This window comes from Cervus canadensis, chromosome X (assembly GCF_019320065.1).
Source record: "Cervus canadensis isolate Bull #8, Minnesota chromosome X, ASM1932006v1, whole genome shotgun sequence".
NCBI lineage: Eukaryota > Metazoa > Chordata > Mammalia > Artiodactyla > Cervidae > Cervus > Cervus canadensis.
Genome location: NC_057419.1, coordinates 54,055,442 through 54,076,590, shown reverse-complemented (window position 1 = coordinate 54,076,590; position 21,149 = coordinate 54,055,442). Strand labels below are relative to the sequence as shown.

The window sequence follows — 21,149 nt, the reverse complement described above, 5'->3', positions numbered from 1 at the left end:
ATTAGGGTTCCTGAGCCAGCTCTCAAAAACTTCATGCTTCACTCTTCTGACTTTCCTTAGTACGGCCGCCTCATTGACCTCTGCCAGCCCACACAAAAGAAGTATCAGATTGCAGTAACCAAGGTTTTGGGCAAGAACATGGATGCCATTATTGTGGACTCAGAGAAGACAGGCCGGGACTGCATTCAGTATATAAAGGAGCAGCGTGGGGAGCCTGAGACTTTCTTGCCTCTTGATTACCTGGAGGTGAGGCTGGTGGTGATGGGGCCAAGGCATTGTGAGAGGGCTGCTCCTCCTAGCCCTCCATGTTCAGCCACTTAACTAAGCTTTTTCTCACAGGTAAAACCTACAGATGAGAAACTCCGGGAGCTGAAGGGGGCAAAGCTGGTGATTGATGTGATTCGCTATGAGCCACCTCACATCAAAAAGGCCCTGCAGTATGCTTGTGGCAATGCCCTTGTCTGTGACAACGTGGAGGATGCCCGCCGCATAGCCTTTGGAGGCCACCAGCGCCACAAGGTATGGATTCCTTTGCCACATTGTAACTGGATAGGCTTAGTATTGGCGATTCCTTTGTTCAGCTTCTCCCCCCTCCTCTCTTTTCCCTGCTGTATTTAGACAGTGGCACTGGATGGGACCCTGTTCCAGAAGTCAGGGGTTATCTCTGGTGGGGCCAGTGACCTGAAGGCCAAGGCCCGACGCTGGGATGAGAAAGCAGTAGACAAGTTGAAAGAGAAGAAGGAGCGGTTGACAGAAGAGCTGAAGGTAAACCACAGGGAGGGCTGTCCCTAGGAATGGGGGTCCTAAGCCCAGGCCAGCCGGCCACCTTCTTACCACTTAGCCTTTCCCTCTTGTCCACTTCAGGAGCAGATGAAGGCAAAGCGAAAAGAGGCAGAACTACGTCAGGTGCAGTCTCAGGCCCATGGACTGCAGATGCGGCTCAAGTACTCACAGAGTGACCTAGAACAGACCAAGACACGGCATCTGGCCCTTAATCTGCAGGTGGGGCCTGACCTTCAGCCCTGTTCACCAATGGCCATCCTCATATTCCTGGTCTAGGCTTTTCTAGGGGTGGGGAAGTTGTCCCTCTTCCGTCTCTCCTCCCAGTCTATTCCTGGGAACCAGGAATAGATGGCATAGAGTTAGACAGTCAGGGGTTTAGGACTTGGCTCTATGATATTAGGCAAGTTACTAAACCTCTCAATGTTCAAATCTTTTGCTCATTTTTATATTGGTTTGTAAGAGTTTTTTGAAAAATATATTCCAGAAACGTCTTTTTCAAATGCATGTATTACAGATACTCAAAAAACAGAATGAAACAAATACCAAACAAAAACAAACAAACCTCAGTGTCCATTTTTTCATCTTAATCTGTAAATAATCTGTAGAATTATAGGGTCCTTGCACAGATTGAATGAGTTAATACATGTGAAGTATTTAGACTGATTGCTTGTACCAAGTGAATGTTCAGTAAATGTTAGGTGCTATTAACCTAATTCATTCAACAAATATTTGAGTTTCTTCTTAGTTTTGAAAGTGAGCTACAGATATTTCAGTCCCTGTGAGTGGAGGTACTTTTCTACCTATATTAATGTGTTTGATTATAGGTGCTTCTCCAGACCACTCTGGAGGTGTTATGTAATATGTAGTATATATGTCATTTTTCTAAAATCAAAAAGTCTAAATTCCAGGACACACCTGGCCCCAGGGGTTATAGATGAGGGAAGTGTAGACCTGTAGATAACGATGTTTATTGTGTGCCCAGTCTTTTGGATTGATGCCAGCAGACTGGAGGCCAGGGAAGGAAGCCATATGATGGTTCAAGTGAGAGATGATGCAGCCTTGAGTGGAGCAGTGCTAACTCAGCTTCTGTGTGTGGAGAGTTAGCCCTTTTTGTCCATGGGACTGGTACACACAGGGTGGCTCTTTTTTTCTCTAAGGATCCTGGTCTCTTTTGTCCTCTCAACTCCGTTTCTTACAGGAAAAGTCCAAGCTGGAGAGTGAGCTTGCCAACTTTGGGCCTCGAATCAATGATATCAAGAGGATCATCCAGAGCCGAGAGAGGGAAATGAAAGACTTAAAGGAGAAGATGAACCAGGTTGGTAGAGGATGGACCTGCCCAGCACAGGCAGGACTAGGATTGGAAGCAGTACTCTGACCCAAAGGGCCTTTTCTCTCCCTTGCTTCTCTCCTTAGGTAGAGGATGAGGTATTTGAAGAGTTTTGTCGGGAGATTGGTGTGCGCAATATCCGGGAGTTTGAGGAAGAGAAGGTGAAGCGGCAGAATGAAATCGCCAAGAAGCGGTAGGTGGAAGTCTGGGTAGAAGGGGGAGATTGAGGTATCCTTGAGCCCCTAGCCTGACATCTGGGGAGTCAAATGCCATCATAAGGTAAGGAGCAGCTTTTAGAATGATGGACATTTATTGTAGTCACCTTTAAAGAACAGGGACATCAGGGAAGCATGTGTCACAGTATAGGGATTAAGAGTGCCAGCTTTAAACATGGTTTACCTGGATTAAAATCCTAGCTCCAAGGTTCCTTTACCTCTCTAAGCCCCAGTTTCCTTATGTGTCAGATGGGATAATAATGATACCTATCTCAGATTGTCAGGTGGCTCAGAGGTTGGGCTTAATCCTTATAAAGTATTTAGCATGATACTTAGCACCTACTAAGAGCAGCAGATAATAGGCCACAGCAGTGAAAGCCTAACCACTAGAACCACCCAGGGAACTCCCAATAGATACTTTTATTATTGTCATTATCCTAATAGGTGATGAGTGAGAGGAGGGCCAAAGTTCTAGGTTGGAAGAATAGTAACAAAGCAAGTTTCTCTTCTTTCCCAGTTTAATTATTCATTTGTTCAACCAACCTTGTGCCAAGTTGTCCTGTGCTAGGTATTGGAAACAGTGGGAAGATGAGGGTAAGATAGATGAACATGACAGTCTCTCTGAAGGAGGTCACCCCTTGAATCCTGGGCTTAGTCAGCCCATCACCCATATTGTAACAGTTCATTGGTCTCCTGCCCCCAAGCCAGGCTCAAGGGATATAGAATTGAATCAGAGACTGTCCCTGTCCTGATGGAGTTTTGGGGTAGTGGAGGAGACAAACAAGTAGATTAGCAATTTCAGAATGATGCTGTACTTTCGGTAGATAGAAAGTACAGAGGAAAATGTTCAAGGAACTGTAGATCAACAAGAAGAAAAAAAACAAACCTAGAGACCCAGTAGAAGAATGGACAGGATGTAGTCATATATAGCATTTCATGGAAAGAGAAGCTCGAATGGCTAATAATCGTGAGTTGATGTTCAGTCTCATTCCTAATCAAATAAATGCAAATTAAAACAACCTAGCAGCATTTGGTGAAAATAAGTCTACATGAGCCCTTTGACTTAGCAAAGCCACTCCTTGGGTCTGTATCCCAGAGAGAGTTTTGGCCACCGGGTCTCAAAGAGACAGATTCAGAGTTGTTCATCTTGGCATACTTTGTGATAGTGTGACGTTCATAGCAATGTGGACAGCTGTCACTGCAGGGAAATACAAGTTAAATGTGATGACTGTACAGACTATGGAATACTCTGTTCAGACAGGAACTAGATTTACAGGCAGTAACAAGGATAAATTTATGACACTGTACTTTTGTGTAAATTTAAAAATGACCTATTACAAGTATGCATTTTAAGGTTATATACACATGTATGTGTCTACCTATCTGTATATGATGTACATCACTTCGGTGTATTTGCTTTGTATTTGTATTTGTAAATACATTTGTATTTGTAAATACATGTATTTTGTATTTGTAAATACATTCGGTGTATGTATTTGTAGGGAACATAATAGGAGTAGAAATCTGATTGAACCCAAGGAGACAAGAGAAAGGTCTTGTACAGACAGTGATCATAAAAGTTATATGAACTCTGGGGTATGATTGACTCAACTGCACCCAAAAGGGAGGAACCCAACAAAGTATAATAGAAACAAAGAACCTGTTCGCAATCCTCAGGAAAGGTTTTACAGAACAAGGAGTGATGAACTGGAGACCTGTAGAGTGATTTAGCCAGCCAGGCAGTACACAGAAGGGAGTTCCAAGCAGTGAGAACAGCATGCTCAGAGGTGTGAGAGAGCATGCCTTGTTCTGTAAACTAAGTATTAAATGTCTGGAGCAGAAAAATGGGGTCAGGAGGAAGGTGGGGGTGTTGGGAAGGTCAGCAGGGACCAGATCACAGAAGGCTTTATGAGTCATTCTTAAGAGATTGAACTTAAAATTGCATAGCTCAAAATTATAGAGTTAATTACATTCTATTTGGATTATAGTGACTAATAGGTTTAAGCTGCTAGCATGACATCTGGCAACATCTGTCACACCATATTGGGTGGAGGGGCGGTTGGAAGTTAGCCCTGCCTGTCCTGCTAATATCTGTGTATGCTAGTTGCATACTTTTTTAATTTCTAAAGAGTTAGTGAGGAGGAAGCTACCAGGGATCTGTTTTCTCCATTTTTTTTTTTAACTATCCAATCTCTGCCCCCATAGAAGTTCTGGAATCTTGGGGCAGAGGTATGTGCAGGGGTTTGGGGAGTTGGAAAGAGTCAAAGCCCATGAACTGAATACAGTCAGTCAACCTGGAGATGGTGATGATAACTAAAATTTATTGAGTACTTACTGTGTACCAGACAAGGTTCTAAAGACTTTATACATATTAATTCCCAATGACTGAGGTAAGTACTATTGTTATTTCCATTTTTCAGTTGAGAAAACAGGTAAAGAGATATAATTAACTTGTCTGAGATTCACTACCAGTAAATGGCAGAGTTGGGATACCAGTCCTCTTATCCTACCACATTATACTGTAAGGATGCCATAGGAGAAGAATCCCAGGTTTTGGTGTTTAGACTGGGATCTGATTTCACATTTGCTAGCTGTATGGCCTTGGGCAAAGTCTTTTACCTCTTGGCGCAAGTTTCTTTTTTTTTTTGTAAAATGAGGATAATAATGCCTTGTAGAGCTTGTTAGAGGATTAGAGGTAATGTATGTAAACTACACAGAAGCTTAATAAATAAGAATTAACATAGCTAGTGGATTCAAGTGGACCTTTTTATATCTGCTTCTAGGAACTTGTCGGGGGAGGGCTCCAGTGTTTAAAAGAAGATTAATGGAGTTTGGCCCAATCTCTTCTGCCTTGTGCCATACCTACAAAGCTAGGCCAGGGAACTTAGTTCTGTAACTTGAGGGGACGGTTTTATATGGATCTGTGTGGATGAGCTCAGTGGTGACTTATATTCAGCAGTAACTGAGTCCCTGTGCCCTAGGCTTAGTTCTCCTTTCTCCCCACAGTTTGGAGTTTGAGAATCAGAAGACTCGTTTGGGTATCCAGTTGGATTTTGAAAAGAACCAACTGAAGGAGGACCAGGATAAAGTACACATGTGGGAGCAGACAGTGAAAAAAGATGAAAATGAGATAGAAAAGCTCAAGAAGGTAAGAAAGGAGAACATGAAAAACTAAAAACTAGGAGAAAAAATTAGAAGAGATAATATCCATAATTTATAAAGCCCTCTAAATAAGAAAATATTTAGAGACCTAAATAGAGAGAAATAGAGACCTAAATAGAAAAATGAGTGGCATCAACAGTTCAAGGAGAGATTCAAATAACCCATAAACACATATCCATAATTGAGCCTTAGTAGAACTCAAAGGAATGCAAATTAAAACAATAATTACGTGTAATTTGTTTCTTATCACATCACCCAAGATATTTTTTTTTTAAAAAAAGGATACTAGCATGTTGCACAAGACCAGCATTCTTAGGCCATGTGGCAGCATCCATTGAGAGTCTTCAGAATACATTTCTCCTAACTAATACCCGAGGAGATCCAAAGTGCTGGCATAGCTTTGTGCACACAGGTTGATAATTAGTGACAAATATTTATAGTTCCATATAGGAAACTGTCCCGTGTCTCCTGGGAATTAGGATTGAAGCAAATTATGCTACATTCATGTAAGTATTTGTGTAGTTTAATAGTTTCATATTTGAGTAATATACTGACCTCTTTTAAAGATTTATGTTGGCTTAAAATATCCTTAATGTTAAATATGTACAAACATACCACTTAACCAAAAAGCCAGGACAAACTTCCAAATTTTATAATTATAACCACATTAACTCAGTGCAACAGGTGATGGTGTTTTGCTGATACTGAGTTCCTTTTCACAGTGTGCCTGTGCTGACTGCCATGGCTCAGTTTCTTTGAGTCAAGCATGCCTGTTCCACCAGTTATTTGACGACTCATTTACCCACACCCCTTCTCTTTAAATTCCTGTGGAACATTTTTTAAAAATTTCTTTGGCTGCACCAGGTCTTAGTTAGGGCATGCAGGATCTTTAGTTGTGGCACTTGGGATCTAGTTCCCTGGCCAGGAATCGAACCCAGGCCCCCTGCCCTGGGAGTGTAGAGTCAACCATTGGACCACCAGGGAATTCCCTAAACTGCTGTGAAACTTTTGTTCCTTGCAACATCCCTACCTGAGGTGATTTGATTCTCACTTGGCTTAAGTATATCATTTGATTTTTATGTCTGCCTTTGTTTGTTGTTGGTTGTATGGTTTTGTTTTTTGGTTTTTCCCTCCATTAAACCCTGATGATTGAAGTAGTCTTCTTTGGTGTCACTGCAATCTTCAATGCAAATAGAGATTGGGTAGTAAAATCCTGGGGCAGGAGTAGGTAGACATGTAGATGATCCAGAATCATTTATTTCTTTTTGACTTTTTATTTTGAAATCATTTTAAATTTAGCAGAAAGTTGCAAAAATAGTACTAAGAACTCCCATCTACCTGTCACCAAGATTCATCAATCATTATTTGCCGTATTAGCATTTGCACTCTGTATGTGTATTATTTCTTATGCATTGCAGATATATCCCTTTCTGTGACTTTCAGATCAAAATGAAAACGTTCTCCTTAAAAAAAAAAATCAGAACATAATAACTAAGATTATAATCCCCATTGACTGACCACTCTCAATCCCAGTCCTTTTACTCTTCCTAGGGCCAGTCCCATATAGAATATATTCTTCCAGACTTTATAGGCATTAATTACATTCTTACATGTGTGAAAAGTGAAAGTCGCTCAGTCATGTCCGACTCTTTGTGACCCCATGGACTATACAGTCCATGGAATTCTCCAGGCCAGAATACTGAATTGGTAACCTTTCCCATCTCTAGCAACCTTCCCAACCCAGGGATTGAACCCAGGTCTCTGCAATGCAGGCAGATTCTTTACCAGCTGAGCCACAAGGGAAGTCCTCTTATAAGTATACTTATGAAAAACATACAGTATTATGCTTTTTAAAAAGATTGATGTTGTTGCTTGTGACAGTAATGTTGATGTGAGAAAGATACTTAAATAACATTAAGTCAGAACACAGATTTTTAATTATAATTTAGTCTCAACTATATAGACTTATCCATAAGTAATATTGTGAGGTGATAAGCTAAATGTTAATTGGTTACCTCTGCCTGATGGGATTTCAAGTAATTTCTTTTTTTCCTCCTATTTCGTACTTTTTTATACTTTGAACATTTCTACAGCAGGCAGTTTGTATATTGGGGTTGGGGGGAGATCAACAAAATAATTTGGAAAAAGGTAAAAAAAGCCAGAGGAGTGATGGGGGTTTGTAAAAGCAGAGCTCATTGAAGATAGATTCCAAGAAACAGAAACTACCTGGTAGAAAGGGTGGGCACAGAGGGAGAAGATTCCATTCCATTCTAGTGGGAATGGAGGGAAAGCCTTCACTTCTTGTCCTGTTCCCCCTGCTGGGCTCAGGAGGAGCAAAGACATATGAAGATCATAGATGAGACCATGGCCCAGCTACAAGACCTGAAGAACCAGCACCTGGCCAAGAAGTCAGAGGTGAATGACAAGAACCACGAGATGGAGGAGATTCGTAAGAAACTGGGGGGCGCCAACAAGTGAGTGGGTTCAGATCTGGGCTTGGCGGAAGTACATAGTATGGGCAGCTTGCTGGATTTGGATCTCACCTATCTCCCTGAATCTTCTTAGGGAAATGACCCATTTACAGAAGGAGGTGACAGCCATTGAGACCAAGCTTGAACAGAAGCGCAGTGACCGCCACAACTTGCTACAGGCCTGCAAGATGCAGGACATCAAGTTGCCACTGTCTAAGGGCACCATGGATGATATTAGTCAGGAAGAGGTGAGTATCATGGCTGATGGTGGGTGTGGGCTGTGAAAAACAGAACCAGGGATGGGGGATGAAGGTGGCCAGGGAGGGCAGGTGAGAGAGAGAAGGATGGTGGGTGAGGGTGGTGAAAAGGAGGGATGCAGAGGAGATGAAGCAGGGTGAGGCTGTGAAGACAGGTGAGGTGAAAGGTAATAGCCTTGATGTGAGAGGTCAGGTTTGGGGGTAGGGTGTTTGTCAGTAGGTGGAGAAGGAGGTAAGCCAGTAGAAGAGGAAATCATTCGTTAACCTCAGGGACCTGAGCTAAGATAGTTCAGCAGATTATGGATATTGGTTGTTCAGTCATTCAGTCATGTCCAACTCTTTGCTACCCCATGGACTGCAGCATGCCAGGCTTCACTGTCCTTCACTGTCTCCCAGAGTTTGCTCAAATTCATGTCTATTGAGTTGGTAATGCTATCTAACCATCTCATCCCAAGAGCAAAAGAAGATGGAAGTTGAGGGCCCTGAGGGATGGTAACTTAGCAGTGAGAGAGGTTGGTCAGGAGAAGGTTAGGTAAAGGACAGCAGCAATGCAAAGGTGATGAAGCATAGTTATGGGAAAGGGAAAGACACGAGCCAATAGAATAGCCAAGGCATTTTATCCACTGGAAGTGAGGCTTGATAGCAAGGGGACAGGACTGTTAACTGAGAGGAGGTCTGCAGATATCTTGTCTTTGACCTGAATATGTATCTCAGTCCCACATGTCTTTCTCCCTCCTTTCTTCCCAAATAACATTTCCATTTAATTCAGCAAAATCTTCTGAACACTGGCAGTGTGCCAGGCATCATGGTGGCACATGATATAGCTACTTCTAATCCTAAGCACAGCCTTGCCAGGCAGTCATGGTCCCATGTTACAGATGAGGGTTTGTGTGTTTAAATGAGGATTTAAGCAACAGCATGTCTTGCCCAAGGTCACACCAATAGTCAGTAGCAGAGCCCAATTTTGAACTCAGGTCTTTCTGCCATCAAAGCTGCTTTTCCTTCTACCACAAGTGCTTTCTATCAAGGTGCTTCTCAAAGGCTGCCAAGAAGCCCCCCTCTCCAGCCCACTGTAGAGGAGTACTCTTATGGCCAGTCAGCTGCATTTGACTCTCCCTCTCACTATTGCAGGGTAGCTCCCAAGGGGAGGATTCAGTGAGTGGCTCCCAACGGACTTCCAATATCTATGCTCGAGAGGCTCTCATCGAGATTGACTACGGCGACCTGTGTGAGGATCTGAAGGTGAGGTTCAGCCTTGGGGGTGGGGACATCCTCCCAGCTGTCCAGAGAGAGGGTCAGCCCATCTGGTGGCCCTGTGAAGACAGACCATGTCTGGAAAGAAGGGTGAGCTGGCAAGGGGGGTGGAGTTGTGATCTAGATTCTCCCCTCATATGCACACCCAGACACAGGCACATCTCCTACCCCCCACTCCCAGCTGCTCCCATCCCTGCCTGTTACCAGTCTTCCCCTTCCACCTGTGTACACAACTCAGTCTAGATACATGGAGAACAAGCTCCTGTACAGTGAACAGATAAACTCTGGAGGTTCCTCAGGGCTCTGTCCCAGGCATCCCTTCCTTATGTGGGGTTCTCATCCTTCGTATCTCCTCTCCCAGGACTTCAGCTGCTATCTCTATGCTAGGTCCCACAGGTACCTCAAACCCCAGCCTTCCTCCCCAAATCTGCCTCTTCAGTGTCCTTGACTCTCTCTCACTTTGCATATTTAATGAATTAGCAAGCCCTGTCGATTCTACCTTCCAAATGTCTACTGAATTCTACTTTTCTCTGTTTGTACTGTAATCTAGTGCAGGCTGCTTTCACCTCTCACATGGACTACTACAGGAGCCCCCTGAATAGTTTCTGATGCTTTCCAAGCTATCATTATAGCCAGGGGAACTTGATATTTTAAAAAAAACTTTTTATTATGGAAACTTTCAAACAGATACCGAAGTAGAGAGAATGATATAATGAACCCCAGGTACCAATCATTCAGCTTCAATAATTAGCAGTATATGGTCAATCCTGTTTTTTATACCCTTCCCCCTCCTAATTGGCACATTTAAAATCAAATTCTAGGTATCATTCATAATTACCTCAGTATATATCTCTGGCAGGATTCTTTTTTTAAAAATGTAGCCACAATATCATACCAAAAAATTAGCACTGACTCTGCAATGTCACCTTAATAGTCAATAAATGTTTAGATTTCCATGAATGTCCCATAAATATATTTTTTTAAAATGTTTGTGTTTTTAAATCAGGATTCAAGTGAGGTCCATGTGTTAAAATTGGTCTCTTATGGTCTATAACATTTTCTTATCCTTTTTATTTATTTCTTCCTCTTTATGATAGAAAGTGGGTCATTCAATTCAGTTCAGTCTCTCAGTCTTGTCCAACTCTTTGTGACCCCATGAACCGCAGCACGTCAGGCCTCCCTGTCCATCACCAACTCCCGGAGTCTACCCAAACCCACGTCCATTGAGTCGGTGATGCCATCCAACCATCTCATCTTCTGTCGTCCCTTTCTCCTCCTGCCCTCAATCTTTCCCAGCATCAGGGTCTTTTCAAATGAGTCAGCTCTTTGCATCAGGTGGCCAAAGTATTGGAATTTCAGCTTCAACATCAGTCCTTCCAATGAATATTCAGGACTGATCTCCTTTAGGATGGCCTGGTTGGATCTCCTTGCAGTCCAAGGACTCTCTAGAGTCTTCTCCAACACCATAGTTCAAAAGCATCAATTCTTCGTTGCTCAGCTTTCTTTATAGTCCAACTCTCACATCCATACATGACCACTGGAAAAACCATAGCCTTGACTAGACAGACCTTTGTTGACAAAGTAATGTCTCTGCTTTTTAATATGCTGTCTAGCTTGATCATAACTTTCCTTCCAAGGAGTAAGCGTCTTTTAATTTCATGGCTGCAGTCACCATCTGCAGTGATTTTGGAGCCCAAAAAAACCAAGTGGGTCATTGGTCTTGTACAATTTTCTATACTGTGAATTTGACTGATTATGTCCCATGGTGTTATTTAACATGTTCTTCCATCCCTGTGTTCCCTATAAACTGATTGGTAAATCTATGGTTTGATTGGATTCAGGTTTATTTTTTATTTTTGGCAAGAATATATCATAGGTGGTGCTGTGTACTTGTAAACTTCCTTTTGCATCACATCAGTAGACACTGAATATCAGTTCTGTCTCTGTAGTGATAAGATTTGATGAATATACGACATTACCTATGAAATATTAAGCTTTTATATCCACCAATTAATTATATGAAACACTGATGCCAGAGGAACATGTTAAATAAAGCACAGGGATACAGTTAGCTAAATCCAGACTGTGGGAAACTCAAAAGGACAAAAGGCCTGATCTCTTCCATAAATAAATGGGAAGAAAGAAAGAAACAGAAAGGGAGAACTTTTATAGACTTATGAGACAAATCAACCAGTTAAAATTTGTAGACCCCCCCTTGAATCCATTGCAAAGAAAAGAGAGGCAGGGGAATTTCTAGATTAAGTGAGAATTAAGAGACATACAACCAAGTGTAATGTGGGCACCTTATTTGGAACCTGCTTTGAAAAACCTGTAAAAAATTTTTTTACGTAGCATGATCAGGATGATTTGAACACTGTAGATAGTTTATGATGGATGTTCAGGAATTGCTGTTAATATTTCTAGGTGGTAATGGTATTGTGGTAAAAACATTCTTAGTTTTACAACAGTGGTTCTCAATGGGAGGGGTAGATTTTGCCCCCCCGAGGGGACATTTGGTAATGTCTGGAGATACTCTTTTCACACCCACTTGTCACAACTAGGGCAGAGGTTACTGCCAGTATCTAGTGGATAGACACCAGGGATGCTGCTAAACATCCTACAGTACACAAGGGACACTACCCACAACAACAAATCATCTGGCCCAAAATATTAGTGCTGAGAGTCAGAATCCCTATTTTATAAATACATACTGAAATTATTTATGGATGAAATGTCTGAGATTTGCTTGAAAATAATTGAATATAGAAAGGAATTGGGTGTAGATGGCAGCGTATTGGCCATGAATTGATAATTATTGAAGCTGATAATAGGCACGTGGGGGTTCATTTTATCATTATCTGCATTTTTGTGAATGTTGCAAGTTTTACGTAATGTAAAGTTAAAAAAGGAAAAACAATCATGATCACCAGGTTAAGGTGTTGTTAGCCCCATCAATTTTATAAGGGAATTTTATCAAGTTCCCTATCAGCCTTTCACAGCAGGTTTTAGCAGTCATTAACAAATGATCATTGCCTCTATCTATTAAGGGCTGCAAAATGGTAATTTTCTGATTTTTTTATTCCTCCTATGTTTATTAATTGGATTTCTAAAAAGAACTTTCTCACATCAACTGTTTAGTTCCTTTGAAATACAGTTAGTACAGAGAAGGTAGGATAAATACTTAATTCTTTGCCTTTATTTCTCAGCTTTTAGAGTTGGTTGCCCTTATAACCTTTAAAGGTGACCAGTAAGGTTTCTAATTTATATTTTTTATGAACTTAGTGTTTAAACATATTTTGGTATTTTTCAGTCTGTTTGGAGTCATTTTTCTTTTTGATACTCATATTATCCCATTCTTGGCCATTGGGAGCCACTTCACGTTGAGTTTTGCTATTCTTATTTTTAGATTTTTATTACGGAAAACTTCACATGCATAAGTAAAATAGTACAGTGCTGCCTCATGGCCATCACCAGTGTCAGCAGTTATCAACTCATGGCCAGACTTGTTTCATGTGTACCCCCACACACGCCATCCTCTCCGCCCTCCCCACCCCCAGGATATTTAAAAGTAAATTCTGGACACTGTGTCTTTTCATTTGTATTGTAAATATTTCAGAATGTATCTCTATAAGAGAAAATTCTTTAAAATATTTAGAATTATCATACTAAAAACCCAATAGCTTAACATTGGAGTTATATGTTATTATATAATTCCTTAATATTAATCTTATGATCAGTATTCACATTTCCCAGATTGTTATACACACACACACACTCTTTGCTTGTTTGAATTGAGAGTCAAATAAAAGGAAAGAAACAGATAATTGATTTAGTGATTGGTTGATGTCTCATTTAATCCAAAAGTTCCTCCTGTCTATTTTTATTTTTCTCTACAGTGTTTATTGTTGTTGAAGAAATTTGTTTATTTCTCCTGAAGGATTTTCTACGTTCTATACTGTTGATTATGTCCTGTGGTTTTTAAAATATTGCCCCAGAACAAAGCAAAAAAATGAGTTCTGCTAGACCCTATAGTTCCTGTAAGTGGGTTGATGATCAGTGCTGTTAACTACAGACTCACATGTGTAACTTTTAAAAAGTGAAAGTAATTTTAATACTATATTTTGTTTAACCCAGTATATCCAAAAGAATTAACATTTCAATGGTAAACATTATAAAATTTATTGATGAGATATTTGACCATTTCTCTGTACTGAGTTTTCAAAATTCATTATCTGTTTTACACTTCTAGCATATCTCCATTTGGATGCTAAATTTTCTTCAAAAATACTTGATCTGTATTTAGATATCCTAAAATTTACAATTGAAAACGGAGAACCACATACCCAAGTTGTTCCAAATAGAAGTTTTGTAGTAACTGAATTATCAGTTTTTAAATTTAAATTATCTAACATTCAGTAAAATAAAAATTTTAGTTCCTCAGTCACACTAGCTGCATTTTTCATGCTCAGAAGTGATGTGTGGCTTATGGCCAGTATATTGGACGGCTCAAATCTAGAGGTTTGATTGGATTCAAGTTTGGGGGTTTATTTGGTCAAGACTACTTCAGATGAGGTCGTTACTTCCATCAAGAGGTTTATAACATCTGGTCAGTGGCTCTTTTTGTGTAGTTTGCAGCCATGATGATTATTGCCTAGACCCATTTTATAATTTGTCAAGAGTTGCAAAATGGTCATCTTATTCTATCATTTCTTTATTAGCTAGAACACTGTAAAGAGATTTTCTCTCATCAATTTTTTGGTTACCCTGGGGTATTTTGTATAGGAAAGGCAGGATATATGTGCTGGATTCTTTCTCTTTATCAGTTTATAATGAGTTGGTTCTTTGGCATTCTCAAGATATGGGCACTGAGTTGTTTTCATGTTGTTATGAACTTTTATAAACATTTGATGTGTTGCACTCTTAGGATTATTATCCTTCTTGTTGCATGAAGTTGTTGGCATCTTTGGCCCGTGGGGACTCATTCAAATTGGCTTCTGAATAATTTTGACACAACTCTTGTACTCTTTGATATCTTCCTTGATTTCTGGTGTGTCCATCCAGGCTCATCCTTTACATTTTCCACCCCAGATATGGAATTAGCCATTTCTCTGAGAAGCTCTGACTTCTTTTTGTCAGTTCAGTTCAGTCGCTCAGTCGTGTCCAACTGTTTGCGACCCCATGGGTTGCAGCATGCCAGGCCTCCCTGCCCATCGCCAACTCCCAGAGTTTACTCAAACTCATGTCCATTGAGTTAGTGATGCCATCCAACCATCTCATCCTCTGTCGTCTCCTTCTCCTCCCGCTTTCCATCTTTCCCAGCATCAGGGTCTTTGCCAGTGAGTCAGTTCTTCACAACAGGTGGCCAAAGTATTGGAATTTCAGCTTCAACATCAGTCCTTCCAATGAATATTCAGGACTGATTTCCTTTAGGATGGACTGGTTGGATCTTCTTGCAGTCCAAGGGACCCTCAAGAGTCTTCTCCAACACCATAGTTCAAAAGCATCAATTCTTCGTTGCTCAGCTTTCTTTATAGTCCAACTCTCACATCCATAGATGACTACTGGAGAAACCATAGCCTTGACTAGACGGACCTTTGTTGGCAAAGTAACGTCTCTGCTTTTTAATACACTGTCTAAGTTGGTCATAACTTTCCTTCCAAGGAGCAAGCGTCTTTTAATTTCATGGCTGCAATCACCATCTGCAGTGATTTTGGAGCCCAAGAAAATTAGTCTGCCACTGTTTCTCCATCTATTTGCCATGAAGTGATGGGACCGGATGCCATATCTTTGTTTTCTGAATGTTGAGCTTTAAGCCGACTTTTTCCACTCTCTTCTTTCACTTTCATCAAGAGGCTCTTCAGTTCTTCTTCACTTTCTGCCATAAGGGTGGTTCATCTGCATATCTGAGGTTTTTGATAGTTCTCCTGGCAGTCTTGATTGCAGCTTGTGCTTCATCCAGCCCATCGCTTCTCATGATGTACTCCGTATATAAGTTAAATAAACACAGTGACTTTTTGTGAGGAATGCTATTATTTAGCGACTACCATCTGGACACTGGAATGTTCATGTCTGCCGGGTTGCTCAGTGTTTCTAGAACTTTTCAGTAGACTGGGCTACAAAATACACTTTATTTTGAAGGAAAAATCTATCATGAGTTCATATTGACACTTCCAATTAAAATTGTAGTTTTTACAGTTTAATATTGATTTTATGTTTGAGTCTCCAATTATTCTTGCTAAAAATCTAGTATACTTACTTTAGTGTATCCTATATATAGAAAATCACACCAAGATATTATTAGTAACAGTTCAATTACTGAGTGCTGTTTAAGATTTCCTTGATGTTCTTTTGGTCCTTAAGCTAAAGGCTTACTGAGCATGGACAGTTGTGTTCCAATGTTTTTGTTTTTTGCTTTTTTTGTGTTCCTGTGTTTTAAAGTGATTTGAAAGGATCTTCTGAGCATTTAACCAGCTTAGTATATAGTCAGGTTTATTTTGTTTAGTTTTCAATTTTTAAAGGATTTTGCTTTTTAGCATTCTGCTTTATTTTTTCCAAATTTAATTTGGAATCTTGTCAAACCTACAGAAAATTGAAAGAATAGTACAGTTGAACACCCATATGCCTTTTCACCTTAGATTGATTAATGAACATTTTCCCAGTTTGCTTTCTCTCTCATCTCTCTTCATTCCCTCCCTTCCTCTGCACTGCACACTTTTTGGTTTTGCTAAACCTTTTGAGGGAAGTTGTAGACTTCAACTCTAAATTCTTCAGCATGCTGGAATAAGGGATTCTTCTCTACAACCACAGTTCAATTTTATACCTGAGAAAATTAATAATAATTTTATATCTAATATTCCACCCATATTAAAATTTCCCTAGTTGTTAGTGTCTTTTGTAGTAGTTTTTTAAGCTATAATCCAGTCAATCCCATGCATTGCTTTTGATTATTCTCTTTAGTTTCTTTTATTTATTTAGTTATTTTCTTTTAATGTAGAGCAGTCTCCCTACTCTTTTTCATGACATTGATCTTTTGAACAGTTTGCATGTTGTCTTGAAGAACAAGATAGTTATGTGTACATTATGAATATGTTAGTTCCTTTTCATGACTGCTTAATTTGTTCCTCCTAACCTTGTATTTCCTCTAAATTGGAAGTTTGAACTATTTTGGAGGCTTGATAGGTTTGGGTTAAGTAATTTTTTGGCAAGAACATTTCGCTGCATACCATCCTCCAGCCCCATCCCCGCCCCTGGCTGTGCTGAGTGATTTGCGGAATCCTAGTTCCCTGACAAGGGGTTGAACCTGGGCCATGCCAGTGAAAGTGCTGAGTCCTAATCACCAGACTACCAGGAAAGTCCCTGATGTGTACTTTATATTGCATCTCTCCAGAGGCACATGTCAGTGTCCTACTATGCATGATGCTAAGTTTGAGCCTGAGTTAAGGTATCTATTGCCAGATCCCTCAATACTAAGCATACACTTTTCCCATTGTAAGTAATAAGGAATCTTTAGGGTGACTTTTTGGCATCTTGTGAATATCTTGTTCCCCTAACATTTCTTTTTTAACCCAGTGGCTTTCACATTTTGATTCAGCTTAATTTTGTTTTATAATTATGTAAATTATTCATTTGATTCTAAAACCAGAAGTATAATACAAAGTATGTGAAGAGAAGTTTAGCTTCTTTTCTTGTCTAACTTCACCTCCCTCTATGTGTGACCATTTCAGGTTTTGGATTATCATTTTGTTGTTGTATTTTTAAAATACAAACATACTTTTATGCAAATATATTCACATTCTCTCTCTTAGATAAAAGATAGCATTCTGTTGTGTACCTTTCATATTTTATTTCTACTGAATCCATGAATTGCTCCATAGCAATATATAGAGACAGAGATGTTCAAAAAGGCTTTTCTTTATATATATATATGTATGTGTGTGTGTGTGTGTGTATCCTTCCTGTGCTTGAAGTCATTCAGTGGTACCTCACCTACCTTGGAATAAAGCCCAAATTTCTTACACAAGGCATAAAAGACACTTTATCATTGGGCTTCTTCATGTGCCTCCAGCCTTGCCTCTGTCTAGTGCATGTGTGCGCGTGCGTGCACACACAAACACACACACATACACACAACAACAGTTGCTACTGTTGCCATGTTGAATTGCCCTTTGTTTGGCACTTTTTTTTTTCCTGCACCGCTTGGTGTGCAGAATCTTAATTCCCTGATCAGGTATTGAACCCAGGCTCCAACAGTGAAAACACCAAATCCTAACCACTGGACCACCAGGGAATTCCCGTTTGGCTTTTGAAGTTCATTAAAGTTGGTTACTCTTTTGAATTGCTTTGATTTCCTTGAATGAACCATGGGTAAACCCTGGTTTTGCATGTGATATCTGCATAGAAGACTATTCCTTCTCTCCATTCTCACCATTCATCCTAGCGGCCTGAGCTTAAAAATATTCCTGAAAGCCTACCCTAGCCCATATCTGAGTAAGTGCATTTGTGTGCTGACCCATCACCGTCTGTTTATCATTGTTTGGGTATTCACCATATGAGATTGTTTAGTTATATACATTCCTCTGTTACTCCATGAGCTCTATTAGTACAGGAGCCCAGGCTCACGGGATATGAGGGGCCAGTGCCTGGTGTTGGAAGGCATTTAGTAATATTTATTGACTAAAAGTGACAGAAAGGCACAAGCCCAGATATGCATTGCAGTATCCATAAGACTTAAAACCAAGTTCAAGTGGAATTTGCTCAGGTGTAGTGATCTGAGCAGAAAATGTCATTGTCTTATTCATTGTAGAGCTGTAAATGGAGTCCAGACCAGCCTGTGTGGGAGCCTGTAGGTCACCCTGAGATGGTGCTCGCTCATGACCTTGGCTGAGAGCCAGAGAGGGGTACCATCAGCTGAGAGATGGAGAGGCTGACAGGGCCTGGGGGAAGAGCTTTATTATTGTTGTTCAGATGCTCAGTTGTGGCTGACTCTTTTGCGTCCCCAAGATTGCAGCACGCCAGGCTTCCTTGTCCTTCACCATCTCCTAGAGCTTGTTCAAACTCATGTCCATTGAGTTGGTGATGCTATCTTGTCCTCTGTCGTCCCCTTCTCCTCCTGCCTTCTATTTGTCCCAGCATCAGGATTTTTTCCAGTGAGTCAGCTCTTCACATCAGGTGGCCAAAGTATTGGAGCCTCAGCTTCAGCATCAGTCTTTCCAGTGAATATTCAGGGTTGATTTTCTTTAGCATTGACTGGTTTGATCTCCTTGCAGTCCAAAGGGGAAGGGCTAGAGATGCGAAAAGTGACGTGAGCCTGTAATTTCTAGGGACAGTGGGAAATGGTTACTTTGTTCAGGATCTGATGAGAGGAGCAGGGTTGGGAAAAAGAACCTGCATGGACCTTCTGCATGGGAGCAGGCCACCGCTGGATCAGGTATCTCTGTGGGGCCTGGCCCTTCTTAATGCTGCTGGGCCTGGGCTTTGCAGGATGCCCAGGCTGAGGAGGAGATCAAACAGGAGATGAACACGCTGCAGCAGAAGCTGAATGAGCAGCAGAGTGTGCTCCAGCGTATTGCTGCCCCCAACATGAAGGCCATGGAAAAGCTGGAAAGTGTCCGAGACAAGTTCCAAGAGACCTCAGACGGTAAGAGTTTGTTCTTTTACTCAGGCCTAAGATGAAGGCAGGAGTCTGGAGGTATGGCAGGGGCCTGTTGTACATAACAACAGCTCCTGTTTTTACATGCTTTCTTACTCAAAACTCCCAAGAACCCTAAGTAGTAGGGATTATCACATCTGTTTTTGAATAGAGAACTGCTGAGGTTTAGAGAATGAATGACCTGCTTAAGGTCACACAGCATGTGATCAGCCCACTGGACACAGGTGATTGTGGAATTGTCTTCCTGGGCCCCTCCCCAGGCATTCCTCTCCCTGTGGGATGTCCCTGCTCTGTGTATAGTCACTTGTTTTTGTCAGAGCATGGATCTCAGCCTTGGCAGAGCCTGGGTACTGAGGGGTCACCTGTCTTTCCCTTGTGGTAGAATTTGAGGCGGCCCGAAAGCGAGCCAAGAAGGCCAAGCAGGCATTTGAACAGATCAAGAAGGAACGCTTTGACCGCTTCAATGCCTGTTTTGAATCGGTGGCCACCAACATTGATGAGATCTACAAGGCCCTGTCCCGTAACAGCAGTGCTCAGGTAGGCTGGAGCCCCTTGCCCAACTGACCCCTACCCATCCTCATTTAACCTTCCCTCTAGGCTTCCTGTTCTCATCCCAATCTAGACCTGACCCATCTCCTTTCCCCCTAGGCGTTCCTGGGCCCTGAGAACCCTGAGGAGCCCTACTTGGATGGCATAAACTACAACTGTGTGGCTCCTGGCAAACGTTTCCGACCCATGGACAACTTGTCAGGGGGGGAGAAAACAGTTGCTGCTCTGGCCTTGCTCTTTGCCATCCACAGGTAAGGCTGTGCCCCCTGCAGGGCAGTTGGTGGAGACTGCTGAGGCCACTGGAGGCTCTGGGGTCCAAGGATATGCATAGATCTGCAGAGGTGAAGATGATCTGGTGGACTCTGGATTGCATCTGTTTCCCTCCCTGCTGCAGCATATCTGTCCTTGGTTTCCTGGACTTATCTTCCCAATCCACCCTCATCCATTCAGCATGCCCTCCCCTGCATGTATTCAGTCCCACCGCCAAGCTTTTGCTCACATGGTTGCTGGCTCATAAGCCCTTTCATGCAAATCTAGCTTGGCCATCACCTACCACCCCTTCACATTGCATTCTCCTCCTCCTGTTCTTCTAGGAAGCCTGCTTCAACCACTGTGGCATACCCTGATATCCCCTTCCTAAATGCCAATAGGACTTGAATCTGACTCCCCCCTACAACTTAGTGCTTGATTGTACAGCGTCAGTCAGTGAGCATTTCTTGATGGCTGCTCTTTACCACACCCTGTTGGGGGATTAGGGACACAGATGAGTCAGACATGGTTTCTATCCTCGAGGAGCTCATGGTCTAGTGGAAGCCAGATGTGTAAACAGACAGTGAGCTAAATGTTGTAACTGGGTGAGCGTGTGTGCTGTTGGATGCACAGAGGAGAGCCACCAACCCAATCTGGGAGGGTATGGGTGACCAAGAAAGGCTTTCAAGGGCAGGTGACACTTGAGCAGGAAATGCAAAGGATAAGTAGAAGTTAGCCAGGGAGACCAGTAGGCATTCCGAGGCAGAGACAGGGAGAAATGGTGTGAGTGGGTAGGTGAGGGTCGACCTCCAGGTAGCTTGGTCAGTATGACCAGAGCCTAGGACAGCTTTATCTCCTCAACCAACCTGGACATTCCAGAGAGGACCATGTCTTTTGGTTCTGCGGGATCCTGGAGCGCAGAGATGGATGCAAAGGAGAGTTCCGTTGGTGTACTGGCCTTTAGGGACTCAGGCAACATTCAGACCTGGGGTTTTTAGTCTCTGAAGAAACGGAAGGGGGTGCCGGCCTGTGTGATGGGCCCTAGGGCTGTCATGCCCTGCCTCTGCTCCCATCAGTATCAGCTTACCTACCGGTTCCCTCCCAGCTACAAGCCAGCCCCTTTCTTCGTCCTGGATGAGATCGATGCTGCCCTGGATAACACCAACATTGGCAAGGTGGGTACAAGGAAAGTGGGGCCCGGGAAAGAGGCCCCCAATTCGGGGCTGGGTTTCA

At 41.9% G+C, this 21,149-nt stretch overlaps 1 protein-coding gene across 3 annotated transcripts in view; it reads left to right on the top strand.

Annotated features, from left to right (window-relative positions):
• SMC1A (structural maintenance of chromosomes 1A) overlaps positions 1 to 21,149 on the top strand; it is a 46,066-nt gene that overhangs the window by 11,283 nt on the left and 13,634 nt on the right. For all 3 annotated transcript variants that reach the window (XR_006267330.1, XM_043457483.1, XM_043457482.1), the window contains exons 10-23: positions 61 to 246; positions 340 to 519; positions 619 to 765; positions 865 to 1,002; positions 1,982 to 2,098; positions 2,197 to 2,303; positions 5,332 to 5,473; positions 7,816 to 7,961; positions 8,053 to 8,206; positions 9,347 to 9,457; positions 18,950 to 19,106; positions 19,501 to 19,655; positions 19,767 to 19,918; positions 21,022 to 21,091. Coding sequence is in view for 2 of the 3 variants with exons in the window: in XM_043457483.1 (XP_043313418.1) it covers positions 61 to 246; positions 340 to 519; positions 619 to 765; positions 865 to 1,002; positions 1,982 to 2,098; positions 2,197 to 2,303; positions 5,332 to 5,473; positions 7,816 to 7,961; positions 8,053 to 8,206; positions 9,347 to 9,457; positions 18,950 to 19,106; positions 19,501 to 19,655; positions 19,767 to 19,918; positions 21,022 to 21,091 (1,962 nt within the window). In the remaining variant the exon portion in view is untranslated. The remainder of the gene's footprint in view (positions 1 to 60; positions 247 to 339; positions 520 to 618; positions 766 to 864; positions 1,003 to 1,981; positions 2,099 to 2,196; positions 2,304 to 5,331; positions 5,474 to 7,815; positions 7,962 to 8,052; positions 8,207 to 9,346; positions 9,458 to 18,949; positions 19,107 to 19,500; positions 19,656 to 19,766; positions 19,919 to 21,021; positions 21,092 to 21,149) is intronic.